Source organism: Eptesicus fuscus, chromosome 5 (assembly GCF_027574615.1).
Source record: "Eptesicus fuscus isolate TK198812 chromosome 5, DD_ASM_mEF_20220401, whole genome shotgun sequence".
NCBI lineage: Eukaryota > Metazoa > Chordata > Mammalia > Chiroptera > Vespertilionidae > Eptesicus > Eptesicus fuscus.
In genome coordinates this window covers 25,355,998-25,375,028 of record NC_072477.1, presented here as the reverse complement: position 1 = coordinate 25,375,028, position 19,031 = coordinate 25,355,998, and the positions used below count along the sequence as shown (strand labels likewise).

The following is a 19,031-nucleotide window of genomic DNA, read 5'->3' as shown; positions in this document are numbered from 1 at the left end:
TTGGGGGATAGACCAAAAGAAGGCCGCAGCCTCCCAGGGTGATAGAGGCCGACAGCACATCTCTGGGAGGTGCCAGGGTGGGGGTTGGGGGCCTAGATACAATAGTATCTGGGTCCCAGAATCTAAACTGATGGCACCAAATGTTACCTATTACTGCTGTATACAGTATTCCCAGATTATTCCAAAATTCAGACTTCGATTGTGAGCAGGCAGCCATTCACCATCAGAAACCTGGCAGTACTGGCTACATTAGACCAAGAAATACTAATGGCAAGAAGAAAAGAAAAAAAAAAGCTTTTAAGAAATGGACTGGCAGGACCAAGAGTTTCCGTGAACAGTTTGGCTAAGGGATAGCACCTCAGAGTTGCCGCCCTGGGCCCAAGGCCGGAGGTCCCTGAGGAATGAGCATTTTGGGATGTGATTCTGGGCCTATTGCTCAGGCTCAGTCAGAACTGAGCTCCTTTCTCGAATGGACCTGCACCCCCAGGTGGTGGAGGCCACTGGGTCTTGGGAACTTGTGAGGACTCTTCCCAGACATCTACATAAGGAGAGGACTGTATCCCTGTGTGTGCCAGTGAGGACAGGAAGGAGGAGGGGGATCCAGAGGAACCGGAGGCAGCAGACCTAGACCCCAGGAAACCTGCGGGGCATGTAGGCCCAATGGAAAAGAACTTCACGTGGCATAAGAGGGTCTGGGTTTGAATCCTGACTTCCCATCAACTCCCCCGTTAACCTTGCACAGGTCCCCACCTTACACAGGCCTGTTTCCATTATGGCATGGAAGTACCGTATTTTCCGGCGTATAAGACGACTTTTTAATCCAGGAAAATCTTCTATACGCCCAGTCATTTTATACGCCGGAAAATACGGTAATAATATGTACCACACAGGATTGTGATGGTGAGTAACATTAAATGACGCAGGCACACATGCCTAGCACAGTGCCTGGCGTATAACAGATGCTTACTCCATGATGGTTATACATAAATGTAACGCCTACTTCAGTAGGTACTAAAGCAGGAAAGTATGTGAGAGGGGAGGAAAAAGGGACCTAGCAAAGGAAGCTGTGGGGGAATATGGGAAGCAAGTGAGTGGGTCAGGGAAGTTTTACCTCCCTGAGTGGCTGCAGGACAGGGGAAGTGAGCAAGGTGTGAACCAACAGCTTTCAGTGTGGTATTTCCTACCTGGTGCATTCTTGGACCTAAGAGGGGGGGGGGGGGGCATGGGGATGGGTAGAGGGTGCTGAATGAGCGAGTGACCCACCAGGCTTCCTCTGCAGGGCAGCTGAGCTCCAGAAGAACCAAGGGCTCTTGGGCCAGGGGGGCTGTGCCTACTTCCCGCTTCTCAGCAGATAGGCCGGTCCAGGAAACACTTAGAAACTGCTGGGTTCTAGGCAGACAGGTCTCTGGCCTGAGATTGTGCCGGCGAATATGCCTCAGTTAGACAGCGGCTGCTCTCGGCCACTTCCGTACTCTGCCCCAGGGTGCTCTGACCCTTTCTTTGAACTGAACCAGCAGCGCAAGAACCTCGGGCTCTCCCACAAGTCAGACCAGCTCAGAGACTGAGAGCAGAGAATGAGGAGTTGCCAGGAAGAGCAGACCCACGCTCTGATCAACCCGTTCTCGGGGAGCTTCACAAGAAGAGGCTTCCTGGTGGGGAGGGGAAATGGAGGAAGTCAAGGCCTGGGTGAGAGGGAGTCGTGAGGCGAGGCTGCGAGGCTGGCAGCCTCGAGCCTGCTCTGCCTGCTCTGTACGCCTCGTGCTGGTGCCAGCTTCCGGAGCTCCTTCTGGATGTCGAACCGGGAATCCCCTGGCTTGACCAGGGCTCCTCCTGCATGGGAAACCGCTAGCAAGTGTGCGCCTTGGGCCTCCTTTTAGTCCCGCCTCCAGGCGCTCCTCCACCAGACTGCCCCGTGTCCTCTGGGCCTGGGTCCCCGAGGCAGTGCCCCTTGAGCAGGCAGTGCTTTCTGCGCTGGAAAGCAGAAGCCTCTCTCGCACCTCTCCTCCCTGCTGTCTTTGAAGACATCATGGGCAGGGGTGATGTTCAAAAATAGCTTTCTAATTACAAAAGGCAAGCATCGTCATCGCAGAAGGTAATTGAAAATAAATGACATTCAAATCAGAAAATAAAACTCAACTTGTCAGCCCCCGACCCCAAGATGCCCACTCTTTCCTATTTGGGTTTATTTCCTTCCAATCTCCCCTCTGTGTGTGTGTGTAACATGTATATGTCAACCAAACATCAGCCAGCCCACTTCGAGGTCGACCTCTCTCCAGCTTATTTATAAAACAGGGGTTTGCCCAGCTGGTGTGGCTCAGTGGTTGAGCATTCACCTATGAACTAGGAGGTTACAGTTTGATTCCCAGTCAGGGCACAAGCCTGTGTTGAAGGCTTGATCCCTAGTGTGGGGAGTGTAGGAGGCAGCTGATCAATGATTCTCATCATTGATGTTTCTATCTCTCTCTACCTCTCCCTTCCTCCCTGAAATCAATAAAAATAATAAAAAAGGAATCATCCTTATCAAGTTAAAATAACATTATCTATAATAATAAAAGCATAATATGCAAATCAACCGAACGACCGAATAGCAGAACGACCATCTGGATGACCTTCCGGACGACCACGCTATGACACGCACTGGCGCCAGGCCAGCCAAAGCCAGTGCAATGCGGTTGGTTGGGGGGCCCCGCCATTGTCCCATGATCGCCCCACAGAGGGAGGCCCAGGCCACCGGCCAGTGACACTATGGCGGGTGTGCGGGGCCAGCCAGTGATCGCCCCGCAGAGGGAGGCCCAGGTCAGCCAAGCAATCATACCCCATGCCTGTCACCCGCAGAGGGAGGTGACCGGTGGCGGGGGAGTGGGGACAGTGCTGCACAGATGGCAAGCAGTGGCAGCGGCAGGGGCAGGCCCAGCTGCCGGCAGCCAGGGGAAGGAAAGCCCCGATAGGCCCTGATCGCTGGCCAGGCCTAGGGACCCAACCCGAGGGGTCCTGAATTGCAAGAGGGTGCAGGCCGGGCTGAGGGACACACACACCTCCATGCACGAATTTCGTGCACCAGGCCTCTAGTGTGTGTGTGTGTGTGTGTGTGTGTGTGTGTAAAGCAGGGGTTTGCCTCACATGTGCTGGGCTGCTGCTGGGAACCCCGCCTCCTTTTCTTCCTCAGCCCCCACAGGATGCTGCCATCCACCTGGGGGTCAACCAAGGGCCAGTTCTGCTTCCCCTCATTGCTTCTCACATCCCTTGGTGCCACATCGGGCTGTAGTCACACCAGCTTTTACTGAAGGTTACAGGACGCAGAAGGAGTTTCCATCTCAGAAACAGAATATTCAAAATTCTTTTTCCTAAAACTCACTTGACCATCAGGCTACCAGGAATTTCTTATTGACTTCTCACCTTGTGTGGCAGGTTCCACCTCCCTACCGAGCTTCTCAGCTGTTCCCCCCTCCAGCCCCTCTTCACATCCTAGGTTCTCCTACTCTCAGATTCCTATCATTTCCTATGCAGAGACGTTTGGCCATCTTTGCATCTCAAATCTTCGCTTCCTCATGAAGCAGTTGATGAGGGTATTCTAAAAATAAGGTAATTTCTTCCCTAAGAAGAATTCTGATGCCTACTGTTACAAATTCTACACACACACACACACACACACACACACACACACAAGGCTCGTGCATGCACACACACTTTCCATAAGATTCCATTCTACTGCACAACTTTTACAACCTTTATTTTTTTCCACCAATAATTTCCATGGGAAATGTTTTTTCAGTGCCATTATGTATTTTTCTATGGCATGATTTTAATGTCTGTGTCATGTTCCATTATACCAATGTCCTGTTATTTATTTAGGCGGTTTCCTGCTGATAGATATGTAGGTGGTTTCCAACACTTTGCTCTGCACACACAGAGCTGCCACAGAGAAACCACAGAAGTGCTTTCTCTACACTCATGCCTGTGAACTAACTTCTCCCCACATATCACTGGTGACATGATGGTTGCTCCGGTGTCATGGAGGGATGGTGGGAGAGGCCATGGAACAGGAGAGATGTTGCTGGGGTCATAGAGAAATGGCAGAAGTGGTGATAAGGACAGGGGAGGCATTCTTTAAAGTCCAAAAAGAGAACAGGATGGAACTTTGGTTTCTGAGATTCCCCCCTCACCCATCCTGGCTCAGAATTCCTGCCAAAGGGCATGGCATGTGTCCTTGGCCAGAGCCAACAAGGAAAAAATCATGTTGGGCAATGGATTTCTTCTGAATTATTTCTGGGCATATACTCATTATGACATTCCAAATGGCCCAGCTGGTCCCATTAAAGTCCCACTTCCAACCCAAGAAAGGGGTGTTAAGGAAGACTCCAACAGAAATAACCCTGTCGGCCTTCTCCCTGTGACTCCCATCCCTCTCTGAGTATACCGCATTGAGATCAAGAGTGAGAGGGGCCACGGGTGGGATAACTTGTACGGATGCTCCAATGCACTGGGTCTATGCCTTCCCTCATGAACAGTGTGGCATGTGACAGGCACCAAAAAACTGAGCTGACTTCAGGCTTTGGCATTACAGCTCTCTTGAGCAGATTCCAATATGCCTTAAAGGACTATCAACATAAGCGTTCTGCCTTTAAGATTTTTAGATTGGCTTTTCCCCTTACCTCTTCTACCTGCCACTTTGACAGCAGTACTGGCCAACAAAGGGTGCATCCTATCTAATAAAGAGGGAATATGCTAATTGACCATCACACCCTAAAAAAGATGGCGGCAACCACAGCCAATAAGGAGGGAATATGCTAATTGACTGCCACACCCTTAAAGATGGTGGCACCCACAGCTACAGATGGCAGTGCCCAGTCCCCTCAGCCCTGCTGGGGCAGCAGACGCATGGCATGGCCGGGCCCACCCTCAGGTGAGTCTGGGCACTCCGCATGCCTGCCTCCGGAGTCCCCCAGTCTCCTCAGCCCCCCAGCCGCCCAGGGCCAGCCCGAGGTGCAGGCAAGCCTCGGATGGCAGCTGCCCAGCCACCCAGAGCCACCCGAGGCTCAGGTAACCAGGGCTGGCTGAGGCTTGTGCTGCCGGCAGTGGCAGCAACAGAGGTGTGATGGGGTGTCGCCTTCCCCTGATTGCCAGGTCACCTCCCACCCCTGAGGGCTCCCAGACTGTGAGAGGGCGCAGGCCAGGCTGAGGGACCCCCCCCCCCTCCAGTGCATGAATTTTTATGCACCAGGCCTCTAGTAAGAATATAAAGTCGTTGATGATATCAACACCTTCCGAATGCTTTCCCTTTTCCTCCTAAAGCTCTGGGCACAGGCCATGATGAATGCCTCCTTATTGAACACCTTGACTGAGAGCCTCTGCCCAGGATTGTGCGGAGATGGTGAGGGGTGCAGCAGCCCTTGTTTGAGCAATCTTGGAATGCAGGGGGTGAGGGGGCATCCAAGAGAAGAATTCAAAGGGTCAGAAAACAAAGAGCAACTTGGGAATGGTGAAAAGCAGAGATCTCCAAGGACAGCGTTGCTAAAACAGAGAAAACAAAAGAAACACTTGGCAGTGTTTGCATCAATCAAACGCAAGCTGTGCTAGATTGGAAAAAAAAAAATAGGTCAGAAATGAAAGTGAGTGGCATCAGAGGGGAGTCAGCCCACTAGGTAAAGCCAAAGGACTCCTGGTAGAGGGCGCAGCCTCTGCAGCAGTGGACGGACTCTTTACCTGGGCACCAGGCAGGGCAGGTATAGTGTGAACAAGGACACTGCCATCCTACTTTTGTCCTAGCTTCTCAGGGCCTTGGGCTTGGAAGAGGCCTTTAGAGATCAGCGTGTCCAGGTTCCACTCTTTACCACCAGCTCTGCAGGAGTGGAATGAACATGGGACTTGGGCTGAGACAACACTGGCTCTTTCCCTACAAGTCAAATGGCCTCGGCAAGTCACTTAACTTCCCCTGGAAGCTTCTGGAAGCAGGGCTAAAAGTACCTATTTCCCAGAATCACTGTGAGGATCAGTGAGTTGTATAAGACCACACAAATGTTAGGTATTGCTACTTTTTGAGCATACAATATGTGCAAATCACTACGATGTGGTTTTGCTGTGAGGGGACTTAGAGATGCCCTACCTACGGATGCTTGTCTGGAAGGGCGAAGGAGACATGGTCCATTAATAACTGCAGGGATGGGCATCTCCTGAGTCTAGTCTGTGGCTGTGAAAAGTAATTTTTCCCTTGGGAAAATGAAAGTGTCAACTGGACGATCGTATCTGTAGATTTGACCACGTCAGAAAAAGACTCCCCATCATGTTGTGTGAAAGCATTACTATTAGATGGTGGTGGGGTATGTGTGTGTGTGTGCTATAATCCATAGGTAATAGAAAAATAATAACTTCTCAGCAAGTTAGAAATGGAGGGAAAGTACCTAATCTTGATAAAGGGAGCATCTATCAAAAAACTAAAGCTAACATCATACTTAATGGTGAGAGGCTAAATTCTTTCCCTTATGACCCAGGAATTGCACTCTTGGGCATTTATCCTAGAGAAATGAAAGCTGTCTGTGAATGTTCATAGAAACATTATTCATAATAACCCAAAACAGCCCAAATGTCCTTCATCATATGAATGGTCAAACAAACTATGGTACATCCATACCATGGAATACTACTCAGCAATAAAAAGGAATGAACTATGGATCCATGCAACAACTTGGATGTATCTCAAGGGGGTTATGCTGAGTGAAGAAAAATGAAAAAACAAGTTCCAAAAGACTTCATACTGTATGATTCCATTTATATAACACTTTGAGGTGTTCATTTTAGGAGTGGAGAACAGATTAGTGGTTGTCAGGGGTTAAAGAGGAGGTAGGATACAGGAAAGACACGGATGTAGTTATAAAAGGGCACCAGGAGGGATCCTGTGGCGATGGAACTGGTCTGTAACTTAACTGTGGAGGCAGAGGAACCTACATATGTGATAAAATGGTGTATAACTAAACACGTGCACACTCGCGTTCAGAGGAAGCTAGGGAAACCTGAGTGAGATCTATGGATCGTATCAGGGTCAATATTATAGTCAATACTAGTAGACCTGCACACAAATCCATGCGCCAGTAGCTCTCTGGGGGGCCTGGCCACTCTGTGCCCGCTGCCCAGAGGCTTTCCGCAGCCCAGAGGCCCATCTGCGGCCTGGCGCAGAACGCTTGCCTCGTCACCACGGCGACGAGGCAAGCATTCCACCAGGCCGCTCATGATGCCTGCTCTCAGCAGCCGCCCCCACTCCACCCCGCCCCCCCCCCCCCGGGACTGGGGAACTCCAGCGGGGCTGAGAAGACTGGACGCCACCATCTTGTGGCTATGGGCACCGCCATCTTTGTGATGGAGTGATGGTTGATTTGCATATTACCCTTTTATTAGCTAGGATATTGTATTACAGTTTCATAAGATGATACCATTGGGAGAAAACCGAGTAAAAGGTACATGGGGATCTCTCTGTATTATTTCTTACAACTGTATGTGAAGCTACAACTACCTTGATAAAAAAATTTTTTTTAATTAAAAATAATGTTGTGGGGGTTAGTTTGCAAGCACCAGGTAAGTTAGGAGCTGTCTCAGGAAGAAACCAGAGATGTGTCGTGTCAGCTGTATTAGGATAACAGTAGACTCACAATGAAATCGGAGATCCTGGTGGTTTTAGAACTTAAAAAAAAAAGTGTTGGTGGACACTCTGCACTTGGTTTCTCTTTGAATGCAGAGAAACAAGTGGGGTAGAGGGTTCTGGAGCGTTCTATAGGAAGCTTCCAGGTTAGAAGTATACAGATCAAGTGAGCACCGATTGGCACCATCAGGTCTCACATGTAAGCCTCACAAGAATCAGAACTCAGGACTCAAATCTACCTGATGAAGGAACTGAGTTAAAATTCACTACAGGCCATTGAACATCCTAGGGCAGTGTGCGTGATGCTTGAGCACAGCCTTAGGTGCCAGAAGGCTTAGGCTCAAATCCGAGCCCCGACTCTTGTTAGCTTTGTGATCTTGGGCAAGTGACTAAACTTCCTTGGGCCTCAGTTTTTCCATCTGGAAAGTGGGAAAAATACTAGAACCTCAGTTCCTGGCCTATTCATGCTTAATAATCTGCTCTTACTCTCATTACCCTTCTGGGAGGACGGATGGAACATCTCAGCCTCCTGTTTCTCCATTTCCCTGGCCTGGTCTCCTCTTCTCCAGTGAGAAGTCTCCAATCACTATGAAGAGAAAAGCCTAAAGTGTCCCAAGTTGACTAAGAACAATTGTTTGTCCACCTGTACAGATTTTCACATGGCCATCTGGTGGGTAATCCTGGAGCTCCCCATGGCTGTCCTGGGTTCTAAAAGTTTAGCCAATTATATGGTTTTTAAGAAACATATATCCAAAATGCTAGAATATACCAGCTCAGGAAACAAGGAGGCCCACCTATAGGTGCCCATTAAAAATGTGGATTACTGCCTTGCCAGTGTGGCTCAGTTGGTTAGAGCATCCTCCTGTACAACAAAAGGTTGCCAGTTCGATTCCTGGCCAGGGCACATACCTAGGTTCCATCCCCTGTCTGGGTGCATACAGGAGGCAACTGATCAATGTTTCTCTCATATATCAGTCTCTCTCTCTCTCTCTCTCTCTCTCTCTCTCTCTCTCTCTTCTCTCTCTCTCTCTTTATACCTCTCCCTCTAAAAGCAGTAAAACATATCCTGGAAGAATATAAAAAATTATCAATAAAAAGGTGGATTACTGGACCCTTGGGAATCTGCGAATCTACATTGCCCGGCATGGGGTCTGGGAATCTCCATCTACACTAATAAAAGAGAAACACGCAAATTGACCATACCTCCGCTACGCCCACAAGCCACGCCCACAAGCCAATCAGGAGCGAATATGCAAATTTACCTAACCCAGATGGCTGTGGCCACGTAGCTAGTAAGAGGCTTGGGTTTCCCCAGCAATGGAGGAAGCCAAGCTTCCCACCCGTTCTGGCCGGCCCTGGCCTCCGCTCAAAGCTACAAAGTTTCAATTATAGAAGATAAGTAAATCCCAACAATAATGGTGGCAGCCATGGAGCTGGAGAGATCAGGAGGCTTGAGTTGCCCCCGGCGATGGAGGAAGCCAAGCTTCCCGCAGCCCTGGCCTGCCCTGGCCTCTGCTCAAGACTACGAAGTTTCAATTATAGAAGGTAAATAAATCCAGATACCAGGGCCTCCGCTTGGGTCGCCCGGGGGTGTGGCCAGCCTGCAAACCACCACAGGCCCCTTGCCCAGGCTGCCCCATGCCCCAAGGGAACCCCCACCCTGATCTGGGACACCCTTCAGGGCAAACCAGCTGGCCCCCACCCGTGTTCCAGGCCTCTATCCTATCTAATAAATGAGTAATATGCAAATTGACTGTACTCCAACACACAAGATGGCGGCCCCTATGTGGTCAAAGATCCTGCCCGCATGTGGACACAAGATGGCCAGCAGGGGAGGGCAGTTGTGGGCGATCAGGGGAGTTGTGGGTGATCAGTCCTGCAAGGGATGGCAGTTGTGGGCAATCCGGCCAGCAGGGGAGGGCAGTTGGGAGGGACCAGGCCTGCAAAGGAGGGCAGTTGGGGGCAATCAAGCCTGCAGGGGAGGGCAGTTAGGGGTGACCAGGCCTGCAGGGGAGGGCAGTTAGGGACAATCAGGCTGGCAGGCAGAAGCAGTTAGGGGCAATCAGGAAGGCAGGCAGGCGAGCAGTTGGGAGCCAGCAGTCCTGGATTGTGAGAGGGATGTCCGATTGCCCGTTTAGGCCCGATCCTAATGGGCAGTCGGACATCCCTCGAGGGGTCCCAGATTGGAAAGGGTGCAGGCTGGGCTGGGGGACACACCTCCCCATGCACGAATTTTGTGCACCAGGCCTCTAGTGTTAAATAAGCTTCCACAGATGATTTAATGAGAAACACTTTTCTGTGGGGTTCTGTTCAGGTGTCAGGGTCTGGAGCTTGGGAGGCACGGGCTATTTTCATTCCTACCAAAAGGTAGGTAGTAACCAAAATTCCCTTCATTTTTACCCACTGCAACACTGAGACCCCGAGAGGTGAGGTGTAACTCAAGGACACCAGTGATGCACATGCTAGGGATGTTGTCATGCATCAACTAACTCAGAGGCACCAAACCTGGCCAGCAACTTCTCCATTGAAAATACTTCCCTCTTCCCTCATAGGCTGTCTCATGCCTTATAGTCTCAGCAACCAGGCCTATTAATTTTCCTGCCACGCTGGCTTTTAGAGCTCCTAGCTCTCTTGAATCTTAGGACTCCAGAGGAGCCCAGTGACTTTGCGTCCCTCCCTCCACCCCATCCATAAAGCTGTCAGCCATCCACTCATCCATTCGTGGTGAGGGGAGGGGCTGAGAGCAGGGAGCAGGCAGCTCTAATGTTTGGGGTGTGGAGGGGTGGGGGTAGAACCAGCTGTTGACTCAGAGGCTTGCTAATCTATGAGAAGAAAATAGGCCCAGAACCCCACCCACTCTTTCCCTCGAGCCCCCCTTTCTGACTGCAAAGCTGCTTTGGTGATGTTCTTTGCATGTACCCGCCTATCCCCAGTAGGGAAAACACACCTTTGAAAGGAAAACTGATAAGTAAAAGCAAGCATCGAGCCTAGGTTTGGGAGACATTTGTGGCAAGTGGGGGTTTGTGTGCATGCCAGACCATGACACAAAAATCAGAAATCAAAAGAAGAGGGTTGTTTGCAGAGCTCCGATGGCAAGCATCAGTGTATGCAGGAGCGACCATCAGCACTTCCGTGGAAAGGTGAAATTGAGTGGGTCACTGCCGTCCTGTGACGGAGCCTCCTAAGTAAAAGTAACCGTCATGTCCCTGCACACTCTATGTTCCCATCGCTCTGCCATAGGAAGGCCCTCCGAAATGTGTCTGACCTATTCCTAAAAATGTGCTTTAAATGAAGCTGTGGCTTCGTGTATGTATCATCCACTGTGTGTAGGACCCAAAGGGACATTTTCTCTGATGAAGGTACATGTTTGCTGGAGGAACCATATTTGACAAATGGCTTCCTGAAGAACTAGCAGTTAGGAGACTCAGCTTGAGTGCCCAGCACTGTGTGAGACACACAGGACATTAACTATGTCATCTTATCATCACAAGAGTTCCCACAAAGGAGATATTACCTCCATTTAACACATGAGAGGGAGACCCAGGGAGATTAAGTAACGTGCCTGAGGGCCTGGGCTAGTGGGTGGCAGAACTTGGGTTCCAGCCCAGGAAGGTATCTCCAGATCCACCGCTGCTGTTCAGCCAGGACCGCCCAGAACTGGCACGATACTCTGTGCCTATTCAGTGTGCTTATGACCCAGACAGCTGCTAAGTATTCTGACTGTCGTCACCTCTGTCCAGATCCACGCTCCTTCCACTTGACTACTATGCCATTGCCCTCTGAAATAAATTGGAAAACCAATCAAATAATTTGGTTAACTTTTGGGAAAATTTCTCCCAGTAATGTCTTAGCCCCTTCTTGGCGCCACCTCCCAAAGGAATGGCCAGCAAGGAGTATTAGTTTCCTGAGGCTGCTGGAATAAAGGACCACAACCTGGGTGGCTTCAGATAACAAATGTATAGTCTCGCAGATCTGGAGGCAAGGAGTCTAAGATCAAGGTGTGGCCAGGGGTATGTTTTTCTGACCTCTTTGAGGGAGAATCCGGAATCCTCCCACCTCTGGTAGCCTCCGGCGTTTCTTAGTGTGTAGATGGCCGTCTTCTCCCTGTGTCTTTTCACATGGCCTTTCCTCTGTGTGTCTGTCTCTGTGTCCAAATGTCTCCTTTTTATAAGGACGCCAACCATTTTGAATCAGGGTCCATCCTAATGACCTCCTTTTGACTTGATTACCTCTGTAAAGATCCTCTCACCAAATAGGATCATGTTTTGAGGATTCCAACTTATCTTTTGGGGAGGACACAATTCAACCCATAACAGTGAGGCAGCCCCGTAGAGTAGGTTCCTTCTCCTCGCTCCTGGCCCCAGATGGGTCTTTCCTTCCCTCCCATCCCGGGAAAACTACAGTGAATCAGCTGAAAACCAGTGGCTACATAAACTTGTTCTGCCTCCTCTCATCCAGTTTCCCTTCATCTCGTGCCAATGAATGGCGTTTTGCCCAGGCAGTCACTATGCCCTGCGTGCACCAGGAAAAACAAAAACAGGTTGCCAGAGCCAGGAAAACCTGACATGTTTTAGCCTGAGGTCTCAGTGTGGTTTCTTTGGGGAACATCAAATGATTTCCCTTGTCTGAGTGCATGAGTGTGCAATGGGGTTCTTTAAGTTCCTGGTTGTCTTAAGTTTTCCTACCACAGATCCCTTAAGAAAGCCTGCCTGCCCTTCTCATAGAAACATACCCTCACCACCCAAGGTGGGCAACGGAAGAAGGACCTCCACATGGGAGGGGTGGTTGGAGACTTACAGCCCCAATTCTTGTCCCAAATGTACCTTTCTCTTGTAAGTTGCACATGAGGCTCTGGGAAGGCTGTTTCTCGTCTAGCACTTCTTCCCAAGCACGAAGAGAAACTCGCCTTAATTCTCCACCAGTCCATCAGTCCCAGGATGGAGTGTTTGGTTCATCACCTGATCCCAGTGGCCTGTGGGGTGCCCAGTGCAGTTAGGCATCACTTCTGGCCTTGACCGTGGAACACAGAGGAAGGTAGTTTACACAGGTGACCTGTCCTTTGCCAGGGGTTACGTGGATTTCCAGAGGCTTCAAATGCAAACTCACAAGCACCCATGGTCAAGAGCACAGTCTTGGAAGCCTGGCAGAAGTGGGTGGGTATCATAATTCTTCCACCTCCTCCTTGAGTGACCTTCAGTAGGTTACTTAAATTCTCTGGAACTGGGTTTCATCATCTGTAAAACAAACAAACATAGAACCTGTTTCGTAGAGTTACTGTGATAATGAAAAGACATAGGATATGCATGTAAGGTATTGAGTACCACCTCTGACACAGGGGAAGGGATTAAAATGGAGATAAAGGAAGGGCAGTGAGACGACCCAACCCATTCTAAGGGTCTGCTGCATCCCAGACCCTGGGTAATGGGCAGAGGGATGTGGAAGGAACATCAGAAGACTGCTGATCAACCTGTTCTTAAAAATTTCTCAGCTTTAAAATGTGCCTTAAAAACATCCCAGCTTATCTATCCCATGGGCTTGTTACATGGACCCCAAGTAGCTCCCCAGCCAAACTAGAGAGGTATCCCAAAAATTACCAGTAGGTAGGGCTGAGGTCAGCTTTCCAGACTCTCTCTTACCCCCTCCACCCTGGACCCTCTTAAGACTCTGGCCTGGCACCCCTGCTTCCTTATCTGGATGGCAGCCCATCCAGACCGGAGCTAACTCTAGATTTCTCTGTCTTCCTGGGCTCTGCCTCTGATGCCAGCAGGGGCTCCACACCCTGGGACCTGCCTGGCCTCACCGCCCATCAGGTCTGAACCCTAGGCCAGAGCCAGGTATCACAGTTCCCACCGGATCTGCAGGGGAAATCATGACGTTTTCACCAAATGAGTCCCAGAAAGTGATTGCTATTCCAGAAATTGATTGCTATTGTTCCTTTAGCCCTGGGGAAGAGGGATCTTTTCCATTTCCAGGCCTCTTTGCCCCCCGCCCCCACTCCCGCCCCTCACCATTTTAGATGTTCAAAAACTGTGTTTTAAAGAAAAAGAAGTTCCGCTTCCTAGACTGCTCAGGTCAGCAAACAGAAGTGTGTTTGGTGGAAAACTGGACAGGAAGAGGCTGAGATCACAGCGGACAGGCACGGGGAAGCTGAGACAGGAAATCCATCAGTTCTGGGGACAGATGTTGAAGCCTGAGTCCCCCACAGGTAGTAGCCAGAGGTTTACACGCAGGAACCTCGTGGCAGAAACCCCTCCATGTCTGCAGAACTGTGTGCACCAGGGCCGACCCCACAGCTGGGGGAGGAGAGGGAAGGCGAGTTGGTGGCATCAGCCCAGCGGGGTAGCCCCTGGTGTGTCAGCAGATAGAGATCATCTGTGACAACAGCCACCCACGCCCACGCCAGGCCCACCCCAGGCCCAGGGGGCCAGCAGCAGGTGGCTTTAGCTGACTTGTTTGGCTTTCTGCCCTGTGGCCAGTGGAACCTGACAGGTCAGTTTCCAGATCTGGGCTGATTTTTTTCCACTTCCTGGTTCTCACACCTTCAACTTGAGAAGCTGTGGTTCCCCTCCCCCTCACTCTGCCAGAGGATGTGTTCTGTCCACAATGCCCAGAGTCAGGTCTGGTCTCTTAATCAGCCATTCTGAAACCTAGGAAGTTATTTAAGGCATCAAAACAGCTGAAGTTACACCCCTGAAGATTAAAATCAGTGACTGGCCTCTATCTGAGATGGTTTTTCCAATGTGGGAGAGACCTGAGCACAGAGACCCGCCAGCACACCCCTCACCCCACCAGCCAGGTCTCGGCAAGAAGGAGCAGTTTTGCCTCCTAAGTCTGTTTGTTTTGTGTTTTTTTTTTCATTAATCTTTAGAGAGAGAGGAAGGGAGAGTAGGGGGGTAGAGAGAGAGAGAGAGAGAAACATCAATGAGAGAGAAATATCAATCTGCTGCTTCTTGCATGCCCTACTGGGGATCTGAGCCCCCAACCTGGGCATGTGCCCTGACCAGGAATCAAACCGTGACCTCTTGGTTCATAGGTCAATTCTCAACCACTGAGCCATGCTGGCCAGGCTCCTAAGTCTGTTTTTATTTGCCTTGGAGAAGGTGTCTTTTTTTTTTTTTTTGCAATCCCTTTAACACTTCTTTACTCTTAGTCCAGTGGTCGGCAAACCGCGGCTGGCGAGCTGCATGCGGCTCTTTGGCCCCTTGAGTGTTCTAACGCCACTTCTTCAAAATAGACTCGCCCAGGCCGAAAACCGACTTCTGCACATGGGCCACGAAGTTTCAATCGCACTGTACGTGCACGCCCGCACGTGGTATTTTGTGGAAGAGCCACACTCAAGGGGCCAAAGAGCCACATGTGGCTCGCCAGCCGCGGTTTGCCGACCACTGGCTTAGTCGACGCCTACTGAATATTTGAGTGATCGAATGGAGATGGAGGTAGCTCAGCAGGGCTGGGATTGTGGCAAGGCCAGTGAGGCTACTAGGGAACCAAACTGCAGGAGGCACTCGCTCTCAGGTTCATACAAGTTCTCACCCTGTTCCGACCCTGATTGCTGGTGAGGGGAAGCTTCCAGGGGAGATGGTTTACTCAGAAATGGCTGACTGTGGAATAGTAAGGGGCCCCACCATAGGCACCTGCCAGCCTTGCTTCCTCTTGCCTGGGACATCCAGGCCTCTCCTGTCCACAGGTGTGCCCTGTATGGGGCTGGGCACTCCCTATCAGAAGGCCCCTGCTCCCGGGAACTGCAGAGAGAAACACGTATGAAAGAGAACTTGAATCACGTCAGAGGTAGTTGTCACTGCAGGGGTGCAGGGCTGAAAAACATTATAATAATATTAAATACCGCTTTGGGTACTTACCATGTGCCACGCCCTGTGTTAAATACAGTATGGCCATTATTTTATATAATCCTCTCAACTCAATAAAGAACTTGGGCTCTGGAGCCAGACAGCATGAATTTAAATCTCAGCCTTGCCTCTTTCATGATGTGTGACCTTGGGAAATTACTTACCCTCTCTGGGCTTCAGCTTTCTCATCTGACAAATGGGAATAATAATAGAACTTACATCATGGTATTCCAAGGATCATATCCGGTAATACAAGGAAAGCAATGAGACAAGCATCCGGCACAAAATAAGCACTGGACAAGTATTAGCCATGGTTAGTATTGCGATTGCCTCGTGTAGCTTATTCCTAGGGTTGCCACAACAAAAGTCTCACAAACCGGTGACTTAAACAATAGAAATGTATTGTCTCACAGTTCCAGAAGCTAGGAGTCCAAGATCAAGGTGTTGGTAGGGCTGGTTCCTTCCATGAGCTGTGAGGGAGACTCTGTTCCCTGCGTCTCTCCTCGCTTCTGGGCTTTGCGGGTTTATAGATGACCATCTTCTCCTATGTCTCTTCACTTCATCTTTCCTCTGTGTGTCTGTCTCGGTGTCCAAACTTCCCCTTTGTTTGAGGCTTTTTGGGCTGCTATAACAAAAATACCATGGATTGGGTGGCTCAAACAACAACCCCTTATCTCTCACAGTCCTGAAGGCTGAGAAGTCCAAGATCAAGGCACTGGCAGGTTCGGTGTCTGTCTGGTGAGGACCTGTTTCCTGGATCTTAGCTGCTATCTTCTCACTGTGTCCTCACAAGGCAGACGGGGTGGAGGAGCTCCCTGGGGTCGCTGTTATAAGAGTACTGATCCCAATCATGAAAACCCTATCCTCACGACGCAGTCTCCTCCCACAGGGCCCTCCAAATTGGGAATTAGTTTTCAACATATGAATTAGGGGAGGGAGGGTGGAGAAACACACACATTCAGCTATAGCACCCTTTTTATAAGGACATCAGTAATATGGGCTTTAGAACCCACTCTAATGATCTCTTTTAACTTGATTACTTTTGTAAAGACCCTATTTCCAAATTAGGTCACATTCTGAGATACTGGGGATTCACAATCCAACACATCTTCTGTAGGGATGGGGTGGGGGGGAAGGGAGGAGACACAATTCAACCTATGGTACAAGGCTAAGGAACTTGCTCAATGTCACCCATCTCATTGGTGATGAAACTGGGTCCCTAGACTCTATTATTATTTGATGACACATTTCATGGCATGAATCCCCATGTAAAGCCCCAACATTCTTTTTAAAAATATATATATTTTATTGATTTTTTACAGGAAGGGAGAGGGATAGAGAGTTAGAAACATCAATGAGAGAGAAACATCAATCAGATGCCTCCTGCACACCTGCTACTGGGAATGTGCCCGCAACCAAGGTACATGCCCTTGACTAGAATCGAACCCAGGACCCTTCAGTCTGCAGGCCGATGCTCTATCCACTGAGCCAAACTAGTCAGGGCAAGCCCCAACATTCTTAAACCTTCTCTGGATGGAGAAAGAACCAAAGAGAGACATTCAGAGCCTACTGCTACTGTGTTGATGGCATTTCCCCTTCTTTCTCTCTTCTCCAGCCTGCCTGCTCCAGGCTGAGCTGGTAAACTATGAACGAGTCAAGGAGTATTGCCTCAAAGTCTTGAAGAAGGAAGGGGAGAACTTCAAGGCCCTTTACCGGTCTGGTGTGGCCTTCTACCACCTTGGGGACTATGACAAAGCACTCTACTACCTGAAAGAAGCAAGGACCCGACAGCCAACAGGTAAGGCAGAAATGGATGTTTTCTCATCGTCAGCCACCTCTGGCAGCTCCTGGGGCCCTCTCATTGGGATGGGCAGCTCTCATGGTGCAGGGCCAGGCAGGTGCAGAAATGGCAAATTGGGGGTCAGGTGGCCGCTAGACTCTGGAATGAGGAGAACATACAGTCCATGCATTTGCCTGGGGTCTGAGTCCCAGGGAACTTGGGCACCTCTTCCCTTCAAATTGAACATGGAATTCTTTGTCTTTTCAAATCCAGAATCCAGCTTTCTTCTCTTATTCAATAAATACATATTGAATTCTTATGATGCGCCAAGATTTCTGCTGGGCACCAGGGATGTGGATGAGAAAAGGTGGCTCGTATATTTGAGGAGCTCACACTCTGGTGGGCAAGACAGAATACAAAGCAATGATTTGGGTGCTGAGCCCAGTATCTTCCAAGAAGCATGCTCTGCCTTCTCCAGTCAGATCCCATTCCTGAGAGGATGCATTATCTAGCATTCTTGCAAATTCACGTCCACAAGCTCAGCCATTTGTTCATTCCACAGATACTGATTAAGCAGTTACAATGGCCCAGGAACTGTTCTAGGTGCTGGGTAGATGTCAGGGAACGAAAGAAAGCGGCTACCTTCAAGGAGTTTATGATATAATGGAGGAAGATGGACAGTAAGCAAATGGACAAATAGATAATGCAGTATTTAGTAGTGTGAAGTGCTATGAAGAAAATGAAGCAGAAAAAAGGGATCCAGAGTAAATGGGGTGCTATTGTAGACCTGGTGGTAAGAAAGAACCTCTCTGAAGAGATAGCATTTCAATAATGACTTTGACTTGATGTTGCCATGATTGTTCACAGGGCCGATTTATTTATTTATTTTTATTTTTTTTATTTTTTTAAAATATATTTTATTGATTTTTTACAGAGAGGAAGAGAGAGGGATAGAGAGTTAGAAACATCGATGAGAGAGAAACATCAATCAGCTGCCTCCTGCACACCCCCCACTGGGGATGTGCCCGCAACCAAGGTACATGCCCTTGACCGGAATCGAACCTGGGACGCCCGAGTCCGCAGGCCGACGCTCTATCCACTGAGCCAAACCGGTCTCGGCAGGGCCGATTTTTTTAAATGCACTTCTCTTTCCAAGAAGTCTTTAAGAACTTTAGGATCAAATGTATACATTTTTCTTTATTTTTTGTAAGAGCACCAATATCTTTATGTGTTGATTAGTTTTCTGTAATCAGTCATGTTCCCCCAACTGTACTCTAACCCACTGGAGGACAAAGAACTGGGCTCAATCAACAGAATTTTCTTGAACACCTGCTGTATGCCAGCACTGTTCTGGCTGCCATGTGTGGCATTTCTTAGAATTCTGGAAGCGAACATCTCAAGCAGCCCTGTAACTCTTATATGCTGGTATGTGCAGAGCCAAGCAGCTGTTCCGCATCATACCCCGCTCACCATTTTAAAAGCTGGGATTGGGGGATCATTTCCCAGTTTGAGGTGAGGTGGCCTGACTCTACTTAGAAGGACAAAAATAAGACAATGAAGCAAAAGTCATTTTAAACTCTTCAATTTAAAAAAATTACATTCAACTAATATTTCGTCTTCGTTCGAGTAGCGCTGCTAGGCTAACCTATTTTGGCCCTCACGGAAATGTCCCGAGGAAGGTATGACCCCCAGGGGAGGCAGGCTTTGGAGTCAGCTGCCCCACACACTGTCTGTGGCCTTGGGCATCACACGTAACCTCTCTGGGGCCCAGTTT

The 19,031-nt window shown here is 49.5% G+C and overlaps 1 protein-coding gene across 2 annotated transcripts in view; it reads left to right on the top strand.

Moving 5' to 3' along the window:
* The window catches only part of TTC9 (tetratricopeptide repeat domain 9), a 36,070-nt gene that overhangs the window by 9,840 nt on the left and 7,199 nt on the right, over positions 1–19,031 (top strand). For both annotated transcript variants that reach the window (XM_054715950.1, XM_054715951.1), the window contains exon 2: positions 17,093–17,275. In XM_054715950.1, the coding sequence (XP_054571925.1) occupies positions 17,093–17,275 (183 nt within the window). The remainder of the gene's footprint in view (positions 1–17,092; positions 17,276–19,031) is intronic.